This window comes from Caloenas nicobarica, chromosome 4 (genome assembly GCF_036013445.1).
Source record: "Caloenas nicobarica isolate bCalNic1 chromosome 4, bCalNic1.hap1, whole genome shotgun sequence".
Taxonomy (NCBI): Eukaryota; Metazoa; Chordata; class Aves; order Columbiformes; family Columbidae; genus Caloenas; species Caloenas nicobarica.
The window spans coordinates 6,534,553-6,553,223 of record NC_088248.1 but is presented as its reverse complement, the minus strand read 5'-3'; the positions used below and the strand labels follow the sequence as shown (position 1 = coordinate 6,553,223).

Sequence of the window (18,671 nt, the reverse complement as noted above, 5' to 3'; positions counted from 1 at the left end):
GGCTGGTACTAGAGGCCGCATTTCATGGAATCACAGCGTGGTTGGGGTTGGAAGGGACCTCTGGAGATCATCCAGTCCAACCCAGCTGCTAAAGTAGGTTCATGAGAGCAGATCACACAGGAATGTGTCCAGGCAGGTTTGAATGTCTCCAGAGAAGGAGGCTCCACAACCCCTCTGGGCAGCCTGTTCCAGGGCTCTGGCACCTCGAAGTAAAGAAGTTTCTCCTCATGTTTAGATGGAACCTCCTGTGCTTCATTCTGTGCCCACTGCCCCTCATCCTTTTGCTGCACAACACTGAAAAAAGTCTGGTCCCATCCTCTTGACATCCACCCTTTCACTGTGCTGGCGTTGTTAGCTGATAAAAATAACAGGGAAAGACAAGTTTCCGCAAGACAGACTTAGAGTGCATTAAATAAATATAAATTTTATTAAAAACACCCACATCTCAGCGTTATCAGGAATGATATAATAATAAACAGCTTTCAAATAACCTGCATTACATTACAATACTTACAGTATTTATAACCATCCTCAGATTCTTTTTATAGACATACCAAACATTTCATGAAAATGAATGAAGCTAAAGTAAAAAAAAAAAAGTATAACATAAGCATAGAAAATGCACACAGAAGTTCATTACCTTAGTGTCAAACTGCTAAAGTTTCCTACACAAGTTAACCACTAGCTTTAGAAGTGAACTTTATACCACTGTGCGTCAATCAAGATGAAAAATTCATTCAAGTAAAGTTGACACCACTCAGAAGCATCTTCAAGTATGGCTATAGTCAACCTGATAATCCTATACAAGCAATTTTATGTCTGCTTTGTCATTCGTTCCAACTGAGGCAGGGTTCTGTACACCAAAAATTACACTTCAGGTATTTACAATACAAAACTGATTCACCAACAAAGCTTCCTGCTCCTGCTGCCAGCAGTTTGGCAAATGACAGTGCACGGCATATTAACCCAACATCTACTATGAATTACATGAATAATACAGGACTTAAAAAAAAAAAATCACTGAAAGATGAAGATTTATAATGATTTAATTAATCTGACATATAACCACTTTTTTTTTTTTTAAAGGCAAAACTTTTGTTTCAATGCAGTGGCTAAAGTCACAGACTGAGAATTAAAAACAAAATTTCCATAATAAATATTTGACCATTAAACCCAAAGGCCTCCTTTGATTTACTCGAGTTAGGTTGTGGTTCTATTAGATAAAATTTCTTTCGACCAAACTTAATCTTACAGTATATTGCACAAGATACATCTGGGACATGGAGGTTTGCGTGTTTAGGGAAGCCCTTGTACAGACTGTACCTTTTTATATTTTATTTTATTCATTACAGTATCCAAGAAGCCTTGTTTAGAGAGTGACTTGAACAACTCTAGCAAACAGTCACTTGCCAAACCCCTGCCTTACATTTTTCCCTTTAATCAGCTCAGTGCATTCTACTTTCTTTTTGTTTATTCGTTTGAAACAGGCAAAACATTCTAAATCTCTTAAACACTTTCATCACAATAAAAAGAGCTAACAAATTTACAAAATTAGTTTTAGTTACATCAATACAGGTACAAGAAAAATTAGAGAAAGGGATTCAAAAGAAAAGCATTAAATCCCTGAAAAGAAAACCAAAACAAAACGAAAAACCCGAGAATAAAATATTTAACCTACAACAGCTTTACATACACACAGGTGACACGTTGGCATAGGAGAACATGAGCTGAAATATCCCTGAATTTTTAGAACCAAAAAAAAAAAAAGTTGAAGTTCAAGTTATACTTGCTAAAATGTCAAGTATTGAGAGAGTTTTTTTGTTTTGTTTTTCTTTTTTTTTCTTTTTTTTTTTCTTTTTTTTTCCGAAGGCTATTGGGGGGGAAAAAAGATGGTATACAATATATAAATTTTCACACTCAGTTCAATATCCTATTGCCAAACTAGTGTTGAGGTATATGACAAGTAGGAACATCACTCAAACCTTTTAATGTATTTTTAGCTCACATTATGATATATTTGTAGCAGGCTGAGTAGCACCATGATGTGAATTCAGCTCAAAACCCAAATATATATAGATTTAATATTTTTACAGTACTAAAATACTAAAGCATTGCGTTAAAAAAAGTTTTGTTTACAATTTAATTTACTATACAACTCTCCTGCTTTTTTTTTTAATAGAAATTAATGATTTAAAACCACCACAGCAAGCCAGCTGCCTATTTTTTTTTATTTTCTATTTAATCAACGGAATCACACAGAACTAACCCTGTTTCATTCATCTCGTGTAGGCATCGGTCTGCTCAATCTTCCTGGAAAAGAGGACACTTGCACCAAGAAATGACTGACACCGCATTGTACGTAATGATGAACACAAAAGCAATCTGCCATTCGGGATTTGAAGAGCGTACAGGTCTTTAAAAACAGCAGAAGCCCAAGCTAACTAGTTGTAGTCTGTCACATGCTGCTAGTTATTACCTGTGGTTAATATAAAATTCTTTCCTTAAAACTGTACATATTTGAGCAATGAACTTGTCATAATAATTGTAGAAAACAGTTTACAGTATAGCTGTGTGAGATGAGCACCAGAAAAACATGTGTTTTGTGTACTAAAGTAATTCCCTTATATCCAGTAAGCCCCATTTTTACCATAACTGACTGTATTAAAAATGGATATGTAGCCCACTAGCAGATGCATGGCTAAAACAAAAGTATTTAAAAGCTTTTTTTAGTTTAAAAAAATTATCTTTGCATTTTAAAATCAAAGTAAACTCTTTTTTTTCTTTTTTTTCTTTTTTTTAATGTCTTAGTACCTTAGCATTGTTCAAGTTGCCAAGCTTAGGTAGACAAAGTGCTTTTGAAACACTATTTAAAAAAAAAATATCTCTATTTTTTTTTGTCCTTTTCTAGGACTTGACTGGATGAGCAAAATCCAGAGGTCTTTGTAATTCCCATATGTTAAAAAGTAAGCTTATTTTAACACCTGGTAAATTCAATACATACATGAATGAAAAGGTCCTCCCTGTTGTTGAAGAACATTTGACTACATCATTGACATTTTGTTATAAAGGCATTAACTGTTTGACTTAAAATAAAGACACCATTCTCTTAGATAGCACCATGGTTTTAGAATATCCAAACAAATTCAGTGTTTTGCTGTCTACTCATTATGTTATCTACTTTGTTAAATAAAATCAAGAGACTAATAAGATTACAGTAAAAACTGCATGTTAAAAAGCCATAATTCCAGTATTTCAGTACATCATAGATTCAGCACCAGATGTTATTTTAAGATTCCTGCAGTTGTAATACTACAGTATTATTTTTGTAAGATTTTTTTTTTTGCTCCTGTTCCATGACTATGCAAACTCGATGACATTAAAAGTGGCCACAGATGTGCAAAACTGTAAGAAAAAAAAAATCCATTTGCAGATTATCTCTTTCAGTAATGGAGCCAGTGTTTTCAAATGTAAATTGTGAAACACTTTTTTTGTTTTGTTTTTGCATAGGATGCTTTGGTCTTGTTTCCTACATGCCATCTGTGACCACTTAAAAATCAGTGGAAAATAAGTGCGCTAGCGAGATTACCTCTTTTTGCTGGTGTGCTGAGGCTTTTTCCACTGATGAGTTTCGTTAAAACACTGTTTTTCTTCTCCACCCTTGCCTTCCCCAAAACCTAAAGAACTATCCTACTGACAAGGTGTTTTTGCAAATGAGGTAACCAACAAAGGTGTGAAGTTAGATATATCGGTTGTAAGGCCCTGTAACCCGTGTAAAGGCATATGGAGATGTAGTTACTGTGGAGTCTGTGGTGACCGACAGCGTCCTTTGTGCAAGAGACTTGATGAAGCGCACGTACGTTGGCTCCGAGGGCTCGTGTGGCTCCGCAGGCTCCCGCTTGGCTTTTTTGCCATGAGATTTCTGAGGCACGTAGTCCGGACCGTACTTCTCGCATTCCTCTTCTTTCTCTCTCGCCTTCTCAGCCATCTTTGCCTCCCACAGAGCCAAGCCGTGTTTTGGCTCATTCATACTCTTGTGCTGGTAAAAGACAAGGGATATTCTGGTGGGATGGTTCCTGTTGGGATTTTTTAAGGGAGTTGTTGCGTGGAGCTCACGTTTTGCACACTCTATGAGAATTGACCCGTGAGATGGAGCAACTGCCACTCCTCCAATTTCTGGGTCCAGAAAGCTCTGCTCACTATCTGACCACACTTCATCGGGATCCTCTGCTCTTTCTGGATTCAGCACATCGGTTTTATCTAAACCACCCTGGGGAGTAGTCCTATCGTGGTTTTGACCTGGAAGCATGTTAGACAAACCATTAACTCCATGTGAAATCATTTCACTCTCCTTATTTTGGAGATGCAGTGAATTAGGAGGACCACTAAACATGCTTGGAACAGAATGGTAGTCGTGTGTTAAATGTGGAGGGGGTTGCACTTGATGGTGTTCACTGGCTTTACTCACGGAGGCATAGTCCATGCTCGGATTGCTCAGATTGGATTTTAACCTTGAGGCGACCTCCATAAAATGGCCATCAGCCTCATGGGTGGAGTAAGAGGAAAAAGACCCTACGTGGTGTACATTTGGTCTGATGGTGCAATTACTGAAGGAGTCTACCTGCATATTTTGGTTTCCATAATTCAAGTACTTGGGACCAAAGCTCTGGTTATTCCCAAACCTATGCTGGTATAACGTTTGAATGGGTGGTAGACTTAGCTTAGACATAGGGTCTTGGCTCTGGCAACTATACAAGTCCACGTGCTGATGCTGGGAAGGGTAGGAGCCCAAGTAAGAGGGGCAGCTGTCCACAGATACGTTTCCATTGCATTGGTAGGGTGGATATTGGTTATTTTGACTTAATGATCCTGAATAAGGGTTCATGGGACTGGAAGAATTCAAATAAGACCCCGCAGGCTGTGATGAGGTTGTGTAGAGGTTCATGGGACTGGACCCTCCATAGGGATCTGAAGTGTATGAAGAGCTTGGATAAGCAGTGGCTGGATTAGGCAACCTTACATAGAGATTTGCAGAACCTGAACCCGAGTAAGAGTTCATAGGATTTGACTGAGGGTTGTTGGGGAGAGTGCGCTGTGGGTGTTGCTGCTGTTGTTGTTGTGTGGCTGGTCCTGAAAGGCGCAAAAGATCTGTAGATGTGAAAAGAGAAAAAAAACCATACAAAACATACAAAAAAACCCAACAAACCACATACTTTATAGACCTTTCTTAGAAATTTCATAAATATGCATTATGAAAAGTGTATCATATGACATGTTAACAGAGGTTCCCTTTCTTGTATCTCGAATACTGTCCTTTAAGAAGCTGAATAAATACTAAGGCTACTCATCCTTTTTGGCATGTATCCAGTAAGATCAGATGCTAATGGCAATAGGGAAACGGAGGACAGTGCAATCTGTTCACAGTCACATGCACAAAGTCCAAAGAGTTGAATCATCATTTAAGTAGCCCATGAAATGGAGCATCAAAGTGCACCGAAACAGCCGTGCACAAGGTGACCTTCTTTTCCCCAAGAATAAATAATTCTTCTCATCTATATTAATAGAACTGTCTCAAAAAAATGTCCCTAACTTTATGCAAAAAAAACCCAACGGTGACATTCACTGATAGAGAGAACAGTTCAGTAACAAGTGAGATTAACTGAAGACATAAGAGCAAGACCATCATTAATTAAAGTGTAATGGGATTGTTTAATGGTTACAACCCTTGGCTGGGTCACAGGACCGCTGACTTTTACTCATAGGTATTTCAGTGACCTGGGTGGCCTTGGATGTATTGCTTTATTCCTGAGAAAGTTGCTGTAACAATGAAATAGTCATGATGAACTCCTTTGCTCAGGACTCTCACATCTACTGATGAAAACTGCCAGCAATTGTTAAGTGGATTTTTAAACTCTTACTCTGCTATGGAAACACCTGCTCTGCTTTTGGTCTTGAAGCAGAGAGTATAAATAGTGGTGAAGAGGTTAGGCTTGAATTCCCTCAAATTAGGAGGTTGTCTGTTACAGCAGCACACAGTGAGTGATGCGTAGGTTATTCTTTCTTTGGCAGCAGCACCACACACCTCTCTTCGTGGCTTCCAGCACTACTAATCTTTTAAAGGTACTTTACAATAGACTGGATGGCAAGCAGAGTTTGCAAAAGCACCAATTTCTACAGGTGTTAACTATCCAACAATAAAGAATTTCTCATACATAATCTTTTTTTTTTTCCTCCTTCAGAGTGTACCACAATTTGGCACTCTAGTATTTATAAATATACAATATTGGTATCTACTTTCAAGAACTTTATCCTTTTTACTTTAAAATGTTCTTGGGCTGAAAATAATAGTTTTCTTGAGACTTATTACAAATGGCCCTAATTTCTAGGCAGCTTACCACTGTTAATACAGATCCCAATCAGATCCACGTGTTTACCTGCTAGCTGCTTTGCATGACCTGCCGCCTCCGAATTGCCTTGCTTGTTGCGTGCTGCAGCAGGCTTCTCTCTTTCAGCTTTGCTAGACCCATTCTCCAGGGAGGAAAGCTTTTCCGCAGCTGCCTTCTTTGCTTCCAGCTTCCTTTGCCGACACGTCTTAGCGGGCTCTGCTAACATTCTTACTTTCCGGCGAAAGGAGGTAAGGACCTGGATGCTGCCGTTCCTCTTCTTCTCCTCCTGGCCTTCAGTGCTTCCGAACTCATCCACATCAGAGACTTTGTACAACGGGAGCACGTGGAGCTGCTCGTCTTCTGGTGTTTGGCCAATTTCACGATTGTCTTCTCTAGTTAGTGTGCAAACCTGTCAGAAAGGTGCGTTAGAGTAACCCTCTCAAACCAGTCTGAGAAGAGATCTGAAGCACTCGCTTGTGCATTTTACCTTGCCCAGCCACTGTCGGTGTTGGCACCTGGCAAGCTATTAATAAAATCTAAGTTTCTGTGCAGTTTATGTATATCACGACAAGCCTGCAATTTCATTTCTTCCATTGCTCTGTCAGATGGAGTTAATAGAAACAGAAGGTATTTATGTGTATATTTCTTGTACTGGTGCTGAAATGAACAGTGTAGGCAGGGATCACCCTAGCGTGAAATCCATCGTACCATAGCCAGAGAGATAAAACAGTCAAACCCGGGACTTTGTGCTCACCTGAAGATTTTTTTGCTGTAATATATTAGCTAACTACCTATTAGAAATAGTGTGGAATATAACATAGCGCCATTGCATTTCACACCCCCTTAGAATGGCAGGACTTCGCAAAGGAGCAAGTCGCTGTAACGTTAATAATATCATCTAAGGAAGTTCCTGTTGTATTGTGCAGCTCACTCATTGTGTTAGCTTCAGCTAAAACAGGTATTGGGAGGATCTCGGTGGAAAAAAATGTGCTGATAAAGACATATTATGTAGCAAAGTCATTGCATCAGCCAGTTTCAGGAAGAAAGCTCCGGCAGGAATATATATTGTATGGGTGGTGGTTGACTTGTCAAGTCAGACCCTGGGAACAGGAAAAATTTAGTTGGCATTAAAAAGAAGTTATTCTCTTTGGCCATAGTAAGAGCTGCACTGTGAATCTAGTTGCTTCAAGTTATAACCATGATGATTATTCAAAACTGAAGATTATTCCTTCTCACATTTACCCCAACTGTATTTTCACAGAAAGACTATGTAGGGAGCAGAAACTATCCAATACACATTAAAAACCAGCTTGTTTTTCTGGTATCTTCTACAGAACCTTTGCTGTACACACTAGAGATTAGAACTGAAGAGTAAAGGGTGCGTGTACAACACGACCGATGGCAAGGCTTGCAGGCTTTCTGCTCGTCCCATGCAGGAATGAAATCTACAACTTCCAAAATGCTTCTGGAAAGAAGTTATTTGTTTCCATTTTAATTTCATTAGAAGACATAAGCCAAAATAGTTAGGAAAAAAAGCGTTTTGAGAGGACAGGTATAAAACATTTTGTTCCAAGAAGGCTGAAACAGATATTTCCACCCTGCTGGGACCTTCTTCCCATTGTCTCCACGGTTTCTCTTTTACCAGTTCTATATTAAACTTTTCTTTAATACACCATAAGTCTCATTCATCTGAATGAAAAATTGTGTAGGGGGTAATAACTTAGCTCAATTACTGCTTCGTGTTTCTTTTCTTGGCAATCTGTGTTATGCAAGTATAAATTTGAACAGACGGGACATAACGAATTGAATACATGAAATTAGTGCTGGAGTAAGAAGATTGTATGAATCAGGGACTTACCAGTGTACTCCCGTTCTGCATATTGTGCAAGTCTCTGTGAGCATGAGCGCAAAAATCCAGGCAAGCAGTGACCCCTGAGAATGGGCGACCTTCTTTTAAACCCAGGCGACACTCGGGCGCTCTGTGTTCATACTCAATCTGGAAAGAGACGACAAGTATCACTGCGACCGAGCTGGGTGCTCCAGTACGCGGAATTAGCACTGAACGCTCCGCTGTGACCACGTGTACGTCTCCTACGTCTTGGAGGTGGCAACATATAGATCTTGAAGACAAATAAAATCGAGCAATTTGATGGCAATTTTGTGTCCATACTTGATCCCTTGCTGCTTTGCTCCTTGTTACCTCCTGTCTCTGGCATGATTGGGAAATTGGCCAATAATACTTTTTCTTGTGTGTTACTTTTGATTCTTTGCCAGTGGTTGGTGTTTTTACATGACAAATGCAGTGCTGGCACTGTAAGAGTGAGATGTTTGTGTAGCCTGGAAATATACCAAGCTATTAAGGTAAAATGGCTTTAGAAAACTGACTTCAGAATGACTTAATGAAAAATAATAATTTGCTTTTTGATTTGTAATATTTTGGCACACTAAATGTAAACTGCATTAGCTGAAGTACAACTCTAACCCTTGACCAAAAAGAGAGAGAATTCAGTCAAGACAGTACTTTCTACCCATGTACTCATTATTTAAGGAGCTTTACAAAGAGTTGGTAATGCAACAATAAACTTTACACAAAAAGAAAGTATTTTTGTAATAGAAGATCAAGCCTTAGACAAATAATAGTTTCATATTTTACTTAGAAAATGAAACCACATTTGTAAAATGCTTTGCTGGAACTCCTGAACCTTTCAAGTGAGTGCAAGAGATCTACGCCTAGTGGATCCCATGTTAAGATGAAATTAGAAGTTTTGTCGTCTTGATCCAAGATCACTAAAAACATAGTTTGCCCGCAGACCTTTATTTTTAACATCTGGAATACTTGCTTCCCTGGAATCCGAAAATAAAAGCAAACCAAAACTTGAAATGGGTAAACTACTCTGGAATTAAATGAGAGCGATCTGAAACATTGGTCAGACTATAACTGTCTGATTAAAGTATACTGGTGCAACTGGTCTCTCAGATGTTCTGCTGGGTCTGGCTGGAAAAATAGACCCTTTCCAATTCTAGATTTTAATCCAGCAGCAATCCAGACTTGCATTAGAATAAATCTGGGAATGTGGAATTTCTTTTCAGGATTCAAAGGGGGATTGGTTTTAGAACTCTTTACGATACCATACAGATTAGGCCTCAATCATCCCTCTTTAAAGCCACTTACTGTAGCCTGATCAGGGATTCCTCACAAACACAAGCTCTGTGTGAAACTCCTGAAACAGGCCAAGCTATGCACACACCTTATTACACAAGGGAAAAACTGAAACTTGTAAAAGCATGTATGTGCAACAAGTGTTGGGCAGGACCGCAGCTTACACGGAGAAAAGTTCTTTTGTGAATTTTTGTGGGAAAAGAAAAGCAGCCCAAGCAAAGAACCATTTTATTGTTCACCACCCCCTCATTTTTTCTTCTTCCTCTTCCTTTCTTCTCTTGCAGAATGTCTCTCAGATATTTGGACAGATAACCACAGCTATTGGGCACATGGCCACAGTTTCCTCCAGAATGAGTCTCCAAACATTATCTGATCAGGTAAGTGAAACTGGGTAACTCTGTACTGAATCAGTTTATCCTGTCTAGTTGCTACTAAATATGCAGCATAGGAGTGAATTTTACAGCAAATAAAAATGGACAGTTTTATGAGAGTTTACTGTTACAGTTGAAAATCTGTCTTGTGCTGGTTGCTACAGCATAGCACTGCCAACAGGAAAGATGACATCAGAGTTTGCAGTGATGCTGATACTTTGGAAACCCGTTAAGTTCTGTGAGCGTTTTTAATGGTAGTGAACCTGAGCGAGGAAAATGAAGGCCAACGGTTATGTGTTTGCAAGAGTTATGCTGTCAAATTTTGATGCAAACGTCTGAAAGATGTTTGATAAATGCAGATGAGAGACAGCCACACTGGGAGCTTTGAGTGTTTCTGTGAACACTGCGTCACAGAAAGTGTGCACGCACAATCCCCTCGTGCAAGAAGGCTGGTACAGGCACTCGTGTATATACGCAGGACTGCGTTCAAACATGAAACTTTGCTTTAAAGACATGCTTGTAATGGCTGTTTTGGTGAAATCGAAGTTAATCTGCCACTTGAGAGAGCAGAACTGAAACTGTGGCTTCAGGACTCGAGTGCAATATGATACGCTGCCTGCTGACGCTGTTCCCAATCTCACACCATCTTCATGGCTGTTTTGCTAGTTTGGCTGGTGAATCATGCTAAATCCAGACATTTGTGTTGTAGAGCCGAAGAGTTCTGCTCAACTGTGAAGTAATTTTATTGTGTTGATGTAGATGGAAAGATTAGTTCTATTTAGCAGACTAAATACTGCTAGTTTTACTTCTGAAAGCATTTTAGGTGGAATTGTTAATTTCCATTCATCTTTACCCTGATGTGAAAGGAATGCTGGCACAAAACATACATAATAGTTTGGTGCAAGGTTGAAGTGTTGGGAAGTGTGATAAAAATCAGGTTATTTGCATGACTGCTCCAATTCCTTTTTTCCCCAGCGTACCTGGTTGTTATATGCATCAGGTGCAAGCTTCTTGTAGGTGGGTGCCATCAGGGTTGACAGGTTCTGCAAATTGGATTCTAGTTTTTCTTCCTGTTAGGAGATGAAATAGAGTTCAATGACGCTTCGATATTGTATGTATGGGATCTAAGAAGTTAGGGTCTTTACACAATTCTGTTTATACTGACAAGTTGTGTAAAGGCCTAGACTGTTACCATTATTGTTTAGACAATAACTGTTGTGAATCTACTTTTAATTTTGTTGTTTCACAGCCTTTAAAGTAAAGAAGTAGTAAAGTGGTGTAGTGTGATCTTCACATGTTCTTTAACAGGGAGATGTTTTAGGTCCAAGTGCAATGATCCTCATTATTTTCCCTGTTGCAGTTTTGGAAAAATGAAATACTCTTCAGAAAGCTTGAGAAAAATATTCATAATATCAGAATGGTCCATCACGGAAATCTGGCTATTTTAAGGATTTTGCACATTGCAACAACAGTACTTGAACACACTGAAATATCTTTTCATGCAGTAACTTAAAGTTATTTAAATATTTCAGGCTTTGAAAAGTTCCCAGTCTTCAGCAATGAGGAACTGTGGACATGTCTTGCAGTTGGTGATACAGAGGCAGGAACGAGCATACTTCTTTTTTACTATAAGGAGAGGTACACACTCAGAAAATGAAGGGCTCTTTAAAAACGAAGTACTCTAATAACACACTCCAAAGTTGTTCCCCATCCTCTCAGGATGAGAATTCCAAATTCGAAACCTCGCTTATATGAAGCCCTTATTTTTAATTTCAAGGGCATAAAGAACAGTGGCATACTGGAGTGGTGTGCTTGTTTTTAGGAGTTTGTGTATTTTAGGAATATGTGAAGAGCTGTGGAAAACCTATGGGTTTGAGAGAGGCTTGTTTGGTGCACTCAAAGTTTTTATCTCCCCTTATGGGACTATATCCTAGTTTTGAGTTCCAAAATGACATTATCAAATTGCCAAAAATATCTCGCTGTGACCTTGTGGCTGCTGCCAGAACTTTGGAGCCTTGGTATGGCCTGTAAGTTACCATTTATAAGTGTTATTTCTAGTTTTTATTAGTGAGGATCCTATTTGTGTTGTCTATAAACTGTGTCTATGCTGTGGGACCCAGCTCCTGGATGCATGCCTTGGCTGCCCTGACTTTGTGTGGGAACAAAACTGGAGGGTAAAACCATCTTCCCTGCCCAGCTCTGGCTTCCATGGGAAGTAAATCCAGGAATGCAAGTTGGAAGAGTGCCCTGGTGGGCTCTGGCCAGGTATCCAGCTTAGAAAATTTAGGGGGTTTAGGATTGCAGGCTCTGATAAAGAAGGCTTTGTGCCGCAACACGATTGAAGGGGAACTATTCTGTAATCCTCGGGGCTGTAGAAGAGCAGTGGGGAGGAAAAACTGTATGTTGATTATGGTGATATTCTAAATAGTCTGCTATTATCAGCACAGGCCATAGGATGCAGAAGTACCTGGCTCTCTAATCACATGAAAGTAATGCTTGGATTTGTGTAAGACACCAGAATAGATTGAAAGCTGTGGGCCTCTGCGCCAGTACACAAGCAAGAGCCTAAATCTGCACGTGCTTGCCAAAAATCAGACTGGGCCATTGGAGCCCCCAGACACATGACTGACTGGGGGTATCCAGGAGTCACTGCAGTCGTGACTTCAGAGGTATCTTGTGCCCAGGCTAAGGTCGATATTTTTATTACTCTGACTCGTTTTAAACAGTTGCCAGTTTGCTGTAACACAGAGCCCAGTCTGGAAATATTCAGTGGGGTAGAACCGCATGTAGAACAGGTCTTCCTATCCTCCTCCCCTTATTGTCATCTCAGAGTTTCATCATGTGTCTCCATGCAGCCTGCCACTGGTTCGCAGTTGCAACGTTATGTGCCTTCAGTTGGTGAACTTCCCGCTCTGACGCTAGGGAATCCCCAGTTGCAGGTCTAATACAGCCACAATTATTCAGGCCGTGCCCTCTCCTCTAATTGTAGAAGCCTGCAAATATGGTTTCCAAGCCTCAGAGCTTTTACCAGCTGTCAGAATTTGGACAGTCAATTCAGCTGGCTCAGTGACTGGAATCAATCAGTTTTGACTGGCAGTTATTTAATTACCCTACGTGTATGCCATTCAGGCAGGGCTCTGGCCCCTGGTCTCTTGGACTGTATCTCTATTTGCAGAGTGACAGAAAACATTTCCTTGCAAATGAAGCTTATTTAGAAATGGACACCAACCTCTTTTGGGTCATCCCCCATCAGCTTAAACTTTCTTGGAATCTTGCTTCTGGCAAACTTACAACCATTGTAGTACATGCTCCAGGAGCAACCAAAGGAAAATGAAGCACCACAAGTTTCAGGGTCCAGCCCTTGACATGCGCAAGTCCGTCTGAAAAAATAAGAGAAGATGGCTGTTAGCTGCAGGTGGGTCACCCCATGGCACGCCTGCTGTGGACATCAGTGTTCTGCCAGCTCTCCAGGGAATCACTGGTCTGGGATCGTCTTCCATCAGTGAATAATGAAAAAATGAAACGTGGAGGCAAACACATTATGACAGAAGAATTTATCAGAGTGAATAGTTTCACGGTTGCAAGGCAAGGGCTAAGGGGTTTCTATGCTTCTGTAAAAAAACCTGGCTTTGCTCCAAAGAGAGTATGTTTGTGTGGTGCCTTGCTAGGTGGTGATATTCGTGGGACACGAAAGGGGTACATGCTGACAGCACTGCAAGAATGTGGGAACCCTCTGACAGGGGCTAAGTAATAATTCCTGAAATATGACTCTACCCATGAGGACAAAGTAACATAGAGCGATAACTATGTTAATTTTAATAACTATTTTAATAACTTTGCTATCAGACAGACATGGGAAAATGATATAGTGCAACTGCTTTAGATTCAGGCTGGCTTCTACAGGCTTATAGTATGATTTAGTGCATCTAGTTTTTATTTCAAGGCTGAGGCATCTGCTGTCCTGGGCCCTGCTGAGATCTCTTCCTTTAAATATACTGAGATGCTCAGGGAAGACGTTTTTCCTTGATTTATAAGAACGTTTACTTTCCTTTTCTCACAAGGTTTGTGGGTTTTCAAACTGCCTGAAATAGTGGGAAAAGTTATGCTTATTTCAGGGTAATAGCATGAGTGGAGGTGCGAGGTCCGAGGCTGAAGATGGGGTTGCAAGTTTGTTCCACTTACTCTTCATTGAGGGCACACCGCCGGTTCGTGAGTGTGCCGTACTTCCTCAGGGTGTCGGTGAGTTCGGTGTAGAGCTTGTCTGCCAAGCTTGTTGGGATGCCCTCCCAGACCAGGATGAGAATCACGATCACGGCCGTCTCACACGTGTGGCCCGCTCGCTCGCGCACCAAGCAGAGTAGCTTTTCCTCCTGACTGCTTCTGCGGACTACCTGCATGCACAGCAACACACACCCCCGGAGCCCCAACACAAACAATGCATTTCTTAATGTGAAGAGCAAGAGAATAGGAAACCCCAGCGTTGGCACACGTGTGGGGAGGTTACTTCTGTCGTCTTTGTCTCTGACAACCTGCTCCATTTTTCCCATTTAGTGACACAGACCAGGGCTACCCTTTCTGTTTAGTGAAGCTGAAGAGGCTAAGCTTGACTGATGGCACAGAAAGCCATGGTGGCAGAAAGCAGTTCTGTAAAGGTATCCCCCAGGCTCTGACTCAGCAGAAATATTCCCTTGAATCTGCACTACGGCACAAGTGGCCCAGTTTGATTAAAGGGCAAAAAGAAGTGAGCTGTGAGATGCCTCCCTGCACAGAGCTGGATGCTGGACACCTGCACTTAAGGTAGGAGCCATGTGGAGAGAAGGGACTAAATAAATGGACACGGGACATCTCTCTTTTCTCTCCCAAACTTAAGCAGTTAAACTTGTAATCAGCCACTCAGTTTTCACTTGCCATTACTACATACAAGCACTACAGTGATGAGAGGAAAGCAGTAGATGTTCACATAGAGTGTCCTTGCTTGTCAGTGTTTGTGCTACTGTGGGTATTTCTGAAAAAAAGGTGCAGTCTGGCACAGATAAAGACTATAATCATGTACCAGTTTTTCCTCATCCTGTCTTTCCCCAGCCTACCCAAACCACTTGGTAACTTGTGCCAAAGTACAACAGTGTTTGCTAAGAGGGTGTTCTAATGCCTCTCTCAAACTCGGAGTGCATTTTACAAACATCACAGTGGTGCACTTACTGGACTTATTTGTGAGCTAAAATTAAACAGCAACGAGAATGTCTGGTGTGCATCTTAAACCTAAGTGAAACTCCCTTCTTTCTCAGGTTTTCATACCTTTAAGACACATTTTATTCTTGCAGTTCTCCACGCAAGAAGTAAATGGAGTGTGAGAGACCGGTGGCAGCAGGCTACAGGGGTCCTGCGATACTGCTGCCATTGAGCTATTTTAAGTTTCACAGTGTCACCTAACAGAAGGACATGTCACTGCTGTCTGCTTACAGGAACCATCACGCTGAACCAGATTAGTCTTAACATTTGTGTGCATCACTTACCCATTTAGCAATTGGACATCCTTGAGAACTTTTGCCTTCTTTCCCAGTGTAGACAACCCTCTCAATCCTTATAGCTTTACCCTTCTGTCCAAATCTTAAACAAACAAAAATATGTAAAATAAGCAGATTTCATTTGGTTCTTCATGAACACTAAAAAAATGGGGCACATTTGCCAGTCTTATCTTAAAAAATACACACTATGAATTACAGGGAGGGATGTGCACTGCAGTTTATCTTGCCGATTTTATTACAGTGGTGGATTGATATGTTAAGAGAGGCAACTGTCTTTAATACATCTCAGATGAGTAAAAATTATCCATATGACATTAATATTTGCAAACCTTTTAACTGTTTCTGTAGAGAATTTGTTATACATGACATTTTGAAAAGTGGACTTGCAGTGTCTCTATTTTGGAGAGGAATTTTACATTTTTCTTTAATTTCTGGGTTAAACTTACAGTTATTACTCTGAAATTTATATAATTAAGTTGTCATGGAACAGCTGGCGTGCAGTAGTCACTCTATTAATTTTATGCGCTTGTTTCTGGCTTAGATACAGTGTCAATCAGTTAAGTCATGATTAACTTGCATCGTATCTATTTACTTTATCATCCACTCATGAATTGTTACTGATTTACTTCTGCCTGACTTCTATACTGAGTTAGAATCATAAGCTTTCATCAAATGATGCTGTTTGAGTGTGTCTTTCTGTAACTGAGGAGGGCAAGCTCGGCTCTCGCTGAAGCATTTAATCAAGGTGATTACGCCATCAAGGCAGAATCTAGCCCCAAATGCAAGTAGTGTTGTTACCCAGAGCAAAGGGGCTCCACTTGCCATGTCCTCTGATGGACCAGGTGGAAATAATGCAGCAAACACTAAGCGAAGCGAATCTTGACTCAGGAAAAAGTGTCAGACCTGTTAAGCCATTTCCAGACAGGTTCTGTGGTCAGGGCTCTCCCCAGGCTGCTGCAGCCAGGGGGTGCAAACCTGCTGAGCCCCAGAACGCGCCAGGTCTCGGGTGAGGTCGTGAGTCTGAAACCTCTGTGCCTGCAACATTACAGATCCAGCTACCGTGTTGACCTGGCTGCATTTTGGGGACTGGGCAAATTCCACTTCCATCACCATTTCTTGAATTCTGCCGCTCTCATTTGCATTACTTTTCTTTTTTTAAAATAACCGAGTGTGGGGACTAAATCACAATCTCCTTGTTCTTTGCCTGTTACCTACAGAGCAATCAATATAGTTCCTTCCTGTTATGCAGCAGTTTAATGATGCCTTGAGAACTTTTGACCTTTCATCCCTCTTGTTTTTGCACTAAAATCTCGGTGAGGTATTTAAGAGCAAATATTTTTATTTAAGCTTCTGTCCTGTAAAGGAAATGAAAAATGCTTATTTTTAGATGTGATCTCACTGTGAAATTTCAGTGTCACAGGAAATTATACAAATAAAATCAAGTCGTACTACACATGTTCTGCAGGCAGCTGTTGGGTCACTTTTTCCTACTTAGGCTTGGATGTTAGTAAACGTTTGCTTCTTTAACCACATTTTAAAAAATTAAATCTTAATGTTTTCTATCAATTCACTAATCTGGATTACAGGACAACTATGTGGATGCTGCTATAGATGTTGTACATTACACACTGGAAATGAAATGGAATTCGTCTCAAATCTTTTCAACTGTCACAAAGGAATTTGTGCCTGATGTTTGTCATGTTTGCTTTCAGGCCAAAGCCGGTTGGCTTTAAAACCAGAGCAAAAACTCACTGAGCATAAAGTAGGGATTGGGAGAAAGAAGAGGTAAAATGTATGTACCCATTATGGACTCTGCAAGAAATTTGTTCTAGTACAGCTAAAATATTAACTGCAAGTCTAAATCCAAATGCTGGTTTGTTTGGCAGTACCAATACCTTAAAAGTCAATCCATATTCATGGAAAGCCAGTTTAAAAGTGCTTCAGTTGTGATTAGTGTCACCAACTGCACACATGTGCTTGAGAGTAACTTTATAATTAAGTGCTTTGTTTACTTAGAGATACAAAATTAACTAGCAAGGAGGAGTTATGGAATTCTTCAGTCAGGGAATTGCACAGTTCATACCATATGAACAGTTGAAAACTAGCCATTATTCAAGTGACTGCTGCTATACTGTGCTGAACCTGGCTGAGTAGATGCATGTTATCTATAATCTCTCAGGATTTCCTTCTGCCAACATGAAATTAAATGCCAAAAAAAAAAAAAAAGGAAAAAAAACGGTGAGGTCAATATTAAGGATGAAAAATTACATTCCAAAGTAACGAAATAAAAAGAGTTTCATAGCTCGTAATTGACATCATGACAAGAATGACTTTCCAATTTTATTTATTATTTGTAAATACTAAAGAATTAACCAGTCAACGAGGGCTCTGGAGATAACAATTTGTAAGCAGCTTCTCAGAAGGGTCAGTATTCACTCCACCTTCACAGGAAGAAGCTGATTTATGTCACTTGCATGCATGTGAGCTGCTCACAGAGCTGAAAACAAGTCTGGGGACAAGCCCTGCACAGGAGTGCCAGGGAGAAGGAGGTGCTCAGAAAGAGAAAGGACCTGAGGGTTTGGAGGTGATGAGCACAAATGAACAGACCTTGCTGAGAAGTGGTGCTGCTTAGCTCAGACCCAGCACTGCAACAACACCCATGTGCTTCTGGTTCTGCAACCAGCTGGAGCTTCTTTGCAGTTCTGGAGTCCAGACTTTTAACGTATTGACAAATCAAATTCCCATCTGTCTTACTGGGGAGCTTTTTGCTCGCTCGTTGGTTCAGAGCGGAACTGAATCCCCAGATACCTCTAAAAATCTGTCCATTAATGCCTAAGCACACCAAAAGCTACAAGTAATGCAGAATTCACAGTGCAGAAGTCACTTCTGTGACAGTTTTAAATTTAAATACCTTAGAAAGGCTGTGGGTTTTGCGCTTACACATATTTTTAAATAGCACAGATCATGTATCTATTCTGTGCTGTTCAAAATTTCTAGTTTGGTTGGCTTTGATGTAACAAATATACCACAGAATGCAACATGATAGAGGGACTGTCCAGAATCAAGATAAGGCTGGTTTTGTGCAATACTCTGAGGAAAGGGGATGTTTTTTTCACAGAAATACTTATCAATTCTTGGGCTGAAATCCTATCCAACAACATTGTGGCACTCCTGGATGCGACTGAGTTAGATTTAGCCCTTTATAGGGCTAAATACTTAGTAATTTGGGGGG

General features: G+C 40.3%; 1 protein-coding gene across 2 annotated transcripts in view; it reads right to left on the bottom strand.

Moving 5' to 3' along the window:
- Positions 1 to 444: 444 nt before the first annotated feature.
- The window catches only part of TET2 (tet methylcytosine dioxygenase 2), a 73,254-nt gene continuing 55,027 nt past the window's right edge, over positions 445 to 18,671 (bottom strand). For both annotated transcript variants that reach the window (XM_065634084.1, XM_065634085.1), the window contains exons 4-10: positions 15,428 to 15,521; positions 14,097 to 14,305; positions 13,144 to 13,294; positions 10,895 to 10,984; positions 8,242 to 8,379; positions 6,432 to 6,792; positions 445 to 5,145 (exon numbers count right to left, since the gene is read on the bottom strand). In XM_065634084.1, the coding sequence (XP_065490156.1) occupies positions 3,737 to 5,145; positions 6,432 to 6,792; positions 8,242 to 8,379; positions 10,895 to 10,984; positions 13,144 to 13,294; positions 14,097 to 14,305; positions 15,428 to 15,521 (2,452 nt within the window). In that variant the 3' untranslated portion in view covers positions 445 to 3,736. The remainder of the gene's footprint in view (positions 5,146 to 6,431; positions 6,793 to 8,241; positions 8,380 to 10,894; positions 10,985 to 13,143; positions 13,295 to 14,096; positions 14,306 to 15,427; positions 15,522 to 18,671) is intronic.